Below are 8134 nucleotides of genomic sequence, written 5' to 3' on the forward strand. Positions count from 1 at the left end.
TGGGTCACAAATCAAGCCTCAGTAAATTTAAGAAAATTGAAATCATATCAAGCATCTTTTCTGACCACAACGCTATGAGATTAGAAATGAATTACAGGGAAAAAAACGTAAACACATGGAGGCTAAACAATACGTTACTAAATAACCAAGAGATCACTGAAGAAATCAAAGAGGAAATCAATACCTAGAGACAAATGACAATGAAAACACGACAATCCAAAACCTATGGGATGCAGCAAAAGCAGTTCTAAGAGGGAAGTTTATAGCTATACAAGCCTACCTCAAGAAAACAAGAAAAATCTCAAGTAAACAATCTAACCTTACACCTAGAGGAACTAGAGAAAGAAGAACAAACAAAACCCAAAATTAGCAGAAGGAAAGAAATCATAAAGATCAGAGCAGAAATAAATGAAATAGGAACAAAGAAAACAACAGCAAAGATCAATAAAACTAAAAGCTGGTTCTTTGAGAAGATCAACAAAATTGATAAACCATTAGCCAGACTGATCAAGAAAAATAGGGAGAGGACTCAAATCAATAAAATTAGAAATGCAAAAGAAGAGGTTAAAACAGACACCGCAGAACTCTATGCCAATAAAATGGACAACCTGGAAGAAATGGACAAATTCTTAGAAAGGTATAACCTTCCAAGACTGAACCATGAAGAAACAGAAAATATGAACAGACCAATCACAAGTAATGAAATTGAAACTGTGAATAAAAACCTTCCAACAACGAAAGTCCAGGACCAGATGGCCTCACAGGTGAATTCTGTCAAACATTTAGAGAAGAGCTAACACCCATCCTTCTCAAACTCTTCCAAAAAATTGCAGGGGAAGGAACACTCCCAAACTCATTCTATGAGGCCACCATCACCCTGATACCAAGACCAGACAAAGATACTACAAAAAAAGAAAATTACAGACCAATATCACTGATGAATATAGATGCAAAAATTCTCAACAAAATACTAGCAAACAGAATCCAACAACACATTAAAAGGATCATACACCACGATCAAGTGGGATTTATCCCGGGGATGCAAGGATTCTTCAATTTATACAAATCAATCAATGTGATACACCATATTAACAAATTGAAGAATAAAAACCATATGATCATCTCAATAGATGCAGAAAAAGCTTTTGACAAAATTCGACACCCATTCTTGATAAAAACTCTCCAGAAAGTGGGCATAGAGGGAACCTACCTCAACATAATAAAGGCCATATATGACAAACCCACAGAAAACATCATTCTCAATGGTGAAAAACTGAAAGCGTTTCCTCTAAGGTCAGGAACGAGACAAGGACGTCTGCTCTCACCACTGTTATTCAACATAGTTTTGGAAGTCCTAGCCATGGCAATCAGAGAAGAAAAAGCAATGAAAGGAATACAAATTGGAAAAGAAGAAGTAAAACTGTCACTGTTTGCAGATGACATGATACTATATATAGAGAATCCTAAAGATGCCACCAGAAAATGACTAGAGCTAATCAATGAATTTGGTAAAGTTGCAGGATACAAAATTAATGCACTGAAATCTCCTGCATTCCTATACTTTAATGATGAAAAATCTGAAACAGAAATTATGGAAACACTCCCATTTACCATTGCAACAAAAAGAATAAAATACCTAGGAATAAACCTACCTAGTGAGACAAAAGACCTGTATGTGGAAAACTATAAGACACTGATGAAAGAAATTAAAGATGATACCAACGGATGGAGAGATATACCATGTTCTTGGATTGGAAGAATCAGTATTGTGAAAATGACTCTACTACCCAAAGCAATCTACAGATTCAATGCAACCCCTATCAAATTACCAATGGCAGTTTTTATGGAACTAGAACAAAAAGTCTTAAAATTTGTATGGAGACATAAAAGACCCCGAATAGCCAAAGCAGTCTTGAGGGAAAGAAATGGAGCTGGAGGAATCAGACTCCCTGTTTTCAGACTCTACTACAAAGCTACAGTAATCAAACAATATGGTACTGGCACAAAAACAGAAACATAGATTAATGGAACAAGATAGAAAGCCCAGAGATAAACCCACACACCTATGGTCCACTAATCTATGACAAAGGAGGCAAAGATATACAATGGAGAAAAGACAGTCTCTTCAATAAGTGGTGCTGGGAAAACTAGAGCTACATGTAAAAGAATGAAATTAGAACACTCCCTAACACCATACACAAAAATAAACAAACTGGATTCGAGACCTAAATGTAAGACTGGACACTATAAAACCCTTAGAGGAAAGCATAGGAAGAACACTGTTTGACATAATCACAGGAAGATCTTTTATGACCCACCTCCTAGAGTAATGGAAATAAAAAGAAAAATAAATAAATGGGACCTAATGAAAACTCAAAGCTTTTGCACAGCAAAGGAAACCATAAACAAGATGAAAAGACAACCCTCAGAATGGGAGAAAATATTTGCAAACGAATCAGTGGACAAAGGATTAATCTCCAAAATATATAAACAGCTCATGCAGCTCAATATTAAAAAAACAAACAACCCAATCCAAAGACTGGCGGAAGACCCAAATAGACATTTCTCCAAGAAGACATACAGATAGCCGTGAAGCACATGAAAAGCTGCTCAACATCACTAATTACTAGAGAAATGCAAGTCAAAACTACAATGAGGTATCACCTCACACCAGTTAGAATGGGCTTCATCAGAAAATCTATAAACAACAAATGCTGGAGATGGTGTGGAGAAAAGGGAACCCTCTTGCACTGTTGGTGGGAATGTAAATTGATACAGCCACTATGGAGAACAGTATGGAGGTTCCTTAAAAAACTAAAAATAGAATTACCATATGATCCAGCAATCCCACTACCGGGCATATACCCAGAGAAAACCATAGTTCAAAAAGACACATGCTCCCCAATGTTCATTGCAGCACTATTTACAATAGCCAAGTCATGGAAGCAACCTAAATGCCCGTTGACAGATGAATGGATAAAGAAGTTGTGGTACATATATACAATGAAATATTAACCATAAAAAGGAACGAAATTGAGTCATTTGTTGAGACATGGATGGATGTAGAGACCGTCATACAGAGTGAAGTAAGTCAGAAAGAGAAAAACAAATATCATATATTAACGCATGTATGTGGAACCTAGAAAAATGGTACAGATGAACCGGTTTTCAGGGCAGAAGTTGAGACACAGATGTAGAGAACAAACGTATGGACACCAAGGGGGGAAAGCCGTGGGGGGGTGGGGATGGTGGTATGATGAATTGGGTGATTGGGATTGACATGTATACACTGATGTGTATAAAATGGATGACTAATAAGAACCTGCAGTATAAAAACACTAACAAACAAAAAACAACTAATACTATCCTTGAGATATTTGTGGAAATATGTTAATATAAATGTTTTAGATATTACATGAAATTTCTGAAAATCTTATATGTTCTGGTATAATAAGTCATAATTCTAGTTAATACTTTAAAATGTATAATTCAGAAATAACTATATTTCCTTGTCAATTGCATTATTATGAACTTTCATCAAATCTTTAACCATGGTCGTTTTTAAGTCTTTTGTCATTTACAGACAGTTCTGGGTATACTGTGATGCTTTTGCAAAAATGTTCCTATAAAAGGGTTTCATCTTCAAGGAATTCATGGAAAAGACTCTGACAAGTACAGGTTTCTGGTAACTGACTATACTGGTGAACTGAATCAATAAACATTTTCAGAACTCTAATGGAAAACTGATGAATTCATAAAAGTGCTAACAAAAGATCAAGATGAAAAATAAATTACATGGGACTGAGTGAATTGATGGGGTTGATTATAATTTTTGTGACTTTCTGTTTTAATTAAAAAAAAATACTACTCGGTGGTGCTCTGCAGCAAGTATTATCAATTCCAAAGAATTAAAACAGAGTTCACTTAAGTTGCATATTTACTTGACTCTTTCTCTTCCATTCTGACTGGTGCTCATCAGATTAAGTCATTGAACCCCCAAAGACCCCAGCCTTACTCCCCACTATTCCTCACAAGTAGAATTTTCTGGGCACAGCCCTGGGTCACTAAGAATTAAGCACATTATTACAGCCAATAAAAGGTTCCCCTTTTGAGCTGGAATGATCAGCAACATTTCTCTTCTTCTGGTCAGGTGTCCTCAGACTGGATTGTTTATAAAATTATTATTTCCCCCTTTTGTCACTTCATTGATGGTGGTTTGGGAGTAAGTAGCCTTTCTCATAATTAGAAAATGATCTTCTGACAGGATAAAGCTGGAAATTGCTCTCTTTGTGAAATGAGCAGGTCTTTGTCTGAAAGATTGATTCAATTTTCACTGCCATAACTGGTAGCAGAATTGCCAGACCAGTTTGGTGACTGGATTGAACTTTTCCTACAGGAATTGTGTAGCTGTCCAGCTGCAGAAACACAAGTTCACTCCCCCATTGTTGGTTTTCTGACAGCTTTTTCCATAGAGTAGTTTGAAGAGTGGAGAGCCCTGTTTTTGAGACAGAGGAGTGTTTTTCACACCTGAAGTGTAATTTCACACCTTGTGTTTCTCAGCAGATAACTGCATAAAATAACATATCAAACCAGAAAAGAAAAAGATCAACAAAGAAAGAAAACTGCAGGTTGTAATTTGTTTCCTATCTTACAATGCTCTTGTGGAGAACAGTAAATTACAGAGCTCTGGGTTTACACTTTAAAAAGTTTGACTGGTTGTTAGGTGGGAAAGAGAGCAGTAAACACTAGTCAGCATTTAGCCTGCACTGAACAGAATGTACAGAATGATAAAATTCGGGAAACACCGGAACTTGTAGATTGTTTTTTAAAGGATAGGACACATAAATTAGTGGTAAAATCTGTAGTTAAGAGTAAGTCAAGAAATTGAGAAATGATTGTAATAAAAATAGAATTTTCTTAGGATATAATTTTCTTTGTAATTATCCATTCAGGAATTTTAGTAAAAGCAATAGACTATGTTAGTACTTACTTTCTATAAATGACTAAACCTATGATGCTAGTCACCATCTCATGGCATTCTAGTGCAGGGGTTATAAAATGAGGGGTTTAGCTCCATTTTGCAAGTTTGAAAACTTAAGTCCAAAAGAAAAAAGAAAGTTGAGCCTCCTGGCTGGTCATAGACATTCATTACAAAATATTTAATATTTACTGAGTGTCTACCACATGTTAGGCATTACCCCAGGCACGGGGGTACAGTGGTAAACAGGGCAGTCTCCCTTTCTCCCATCTGGGAACTGACAGTTTTGCAGACAAGTAAGCAGGCAATGGAAATACTGGGTAATAAGTGCTGAGAGAGGCTAAAACTAGATTTTGGTGGAGCCCACAGATGGTCAGCATGGGGGCAAGTGGTCAGCAAAGATTCCAGGATAAGATGACATCCAAACTAAACTAATGAATAGAAGTCACGTGAAGGTAGATATCATTCGGGATATCAGGGCATGTATAGCTTATGCAGAAGTGAAAGGGAAAGACAGCAGAGTGGGTTGGAAGGATAAGGTATTCAGTGTAGTGGGGATGCAGTGTATAAAGGCAATGGTGGTGCATAATGAAACTGGAAGATAAAAGTGTCAGGGTATGTGGTCTATACCGAGAAATTTAGCTTTTATCCTGAGACTAGTGGGATGTATTGAAGGTTTAGTCTTTGTTTATTAGGGAGAGTGACACAATCAGATCTGCATTTTACAAAGACCCCTCTGACAATTCAGTGAGTGGAGATCAGTGAAGAAACTTGCAGTAATGCAAGTGGGAAATGCTGGTGACCTGAGCTGATGGTGTACACTGAGAGTTCAGTGGCATTGGGATGCAAGGAAGTGGGTGGATTTGGGAGCTATTGAGGAGGTAGAATCAACAGAACTTGGTGGTTGATTGACTGGACTAGGGGTAAGGAAGCCAGTCTAGTCAAAGATGCCGTCCTGAGTTCTGACTTGGGTACTTGAGCAGGTGATGCTACCATTCACAGGGCTGGAGGATACTAAAACAGCAAGTTTTTAAGGGTTGGAGACGTGATGAGTGTGAGATGGGATTTCCACAAGAAGAAGTATGATATCCAGTTAGATCTTGAGCTTGGGAGGGAAGTCTAGGCCAGAGATACAGATCTGGTAGTTGTCACTGAGTGGATAACGTGGTCCAAAGAATATGTAGAGAATGAGAAGAGAAGAGACTCTTTAGGCATAAACAGCCCTTTGACAATGAAAAGAAAGACACATAGAGCAAAATGTATATTTATAGTTACATAAATAAAATGTGGATGAAGAACTGTGCATGTCCACAAATACCGTTGCACATGTGCCCATGCATGTACATACCCTTGCACATACAGAGCTTCTAATGAACATCAGCAAGGTGCCCCGTGGTGGGCCGCATGAAACATTAAGCATAAAGGTAATAATCCCTTTCCTGAAGAGCTCATGTAAGATGTGTTAGTCCTACAGCAAGTTCCAGGCCTAAAGATGCTGCTCAGTATGTTAAAAAGGAAAAATGTACAGCCCGTGTAGATATTGCAATTAAACTAGCAAAACGGAAGGCACTGATGTTTTCTCATTTCCATTGTTTCCTCAGATACATATGGAAAGCTCTTTCTTCTCAGTTCTGTGGGTCAAGAGATGTCCCGCTGCAAGACCTCCATCCGACGTGGTCAGCCCAATCCTGTCTATAAGGAGACCTTTGTTTTCCAGGTGGCCCTCTTTCAGCTCTCTGACGTTACGTTGGTGATTTCTGTGTATAACAGGCGTACCATGAAGCGTAAAGAGATGATTGGTTGGATTGCTCTGGGTCAAAACAGTAGTGGAGGGGAGGAGCAAGACCATTGGGAGGAAATGAAGGAAACCAAAGGGCAGCAGGTCTGCAGGTGGCACACTTTACTCGAATCCTAGGTTTGCCAAGAGGTGTTTGTGGGCCATACCTACCCTGGTGACCCGTGTTTTGAGTACTGATACCAACTCAGTGCTTGCTGGCAGGCTTTTTTTAAAGACAGGCTTTAAGTAGGGATTGGATTCTATTAGACCCTAGGACATTCTGGGGGTGGAGGGATCTTTGGGTTTCTCAAAGGTTTGATTTGGATTTAAATACTGTAATTTTTTTAAAAAGCCCATATGCACTGTCGAGTATACTTTATTGGAAATGTTACTGTAGTTGAGATGAATGATGTTGAGTTAATTTCTGTTAATAGGTTATTAAATTTTGGTTCAGGCTATGGAATGAAGCTTCTCTGGCTGTCTCTGCTCCCTTCGATTGCAAGGGAGATGTTAAAAGTTACTGTTTGTAACCACTTGTGTGTAGGAATCAGAATTTTCTTAGTATGGGGCAAAATACTCCAAAATACAGAAATGAACCTGACGCCGAGGTTCATAGAAGAATGTAGCTGTCATCCATAATCCCCTATTTCATGTTTTTCTCTTTATAAAAAAACCTTCATTTATTTGCCTAACAAATAAGTGTTAAAAACTTACACTTATAAAGCAAATTTGTATGAATTAAATACTCTTCGTTTATCTCACTTATATATTGTGGTTTCCTATGAGATTTGGTTAGGTGACCCGTTTTGAAACTAAAAAAGAATTCGAAAACTACTGATGTAAGACAACTTGTCTCCTTTTGAGTATGTAAGATTTCAAAATTAAAACTTTCTAGGTTTTTATGCTGTTTTTCTCACCTAATAAATTCTTACAGAATGAGAAGAAAACCGAAAAACCTATTAAGTCATGGAGGTATTGATTTTTCTGAATCTAGTGTTCTCCTTCTAGATTATGCTTTTTCTATATTCAGTACAATATACTCACTCATACATATATTTTGATTCTGTGTTTGCATGTAAACCATACTTTTTTAATGCCATATTTTCCATCATCAGAGCATAGCAAATTATATACAATGGATCTTTAATAAATGTTGATTTGATTGACTCTTAGAAATGAACGTGCTATAACACCTGTGAATGAAGAATATTTTCAGTTTGTAAGCAACGACCCTAATTATTCTTTGAGCATTTGAAGTGCCTATAATTGTCATTTTTTTCGTGGTATTTGCAGCAACATATATTAGTCACTACTTGCATTTTGGGCACGTGCCATTTAGAACACTGATCATGTATGGTTATGAGCATGAAATTTTACTT

General features: G+C 37.3%; 1 protein-coding gene across 2 annotated transcripts in view; it reads left to right on the plus strand.

The window, feature by feature from the left end:
• Positions 1 to 6983, plus strand: part of SYT16 (synaptotagmin 16) — a 113103-nt gene extending 106120 nt beyond the window's left edge. Inside the window, exon 6 of one of the 2 annotated variants that reach the window (XM_029238798.1) lies at positions 6580 to 6983. In XM_029238798.1, the coding sequence (XP_029094631.1) occupies positions 6580 to 6893 (314 nt within the window). In that variant the 3' untranslated portion in view covers positions 6894 to 6983. The remainder of the gene's footprint in view (positions 1 to 6579) is intronic. The other variant, XM_029238797.1, reaches the window with a different exon arrangement.
• The last annotated feature ends 1151 nt before the right edge of the window (positions 6984 to 8134 follow it).

This window comes from Monodon monoceros, unplaced genomic scaffold (genome assembly GCF_005190385.1).
Source record: "Monodon monoceros isolate NGI ecotype Baffin Bay Population unplaced genomic scaffold, NGI_Narwhal_1 Super_Scaffold_21, whole genome shotgun sequence".
NCBI classification, from domain to species: domain Eukaryota; kingdom Metazoa; phylum Chordata; class Mammalia; order Artiodactyla; family Monodontidae; genus Monodon; species Monodon monoceros.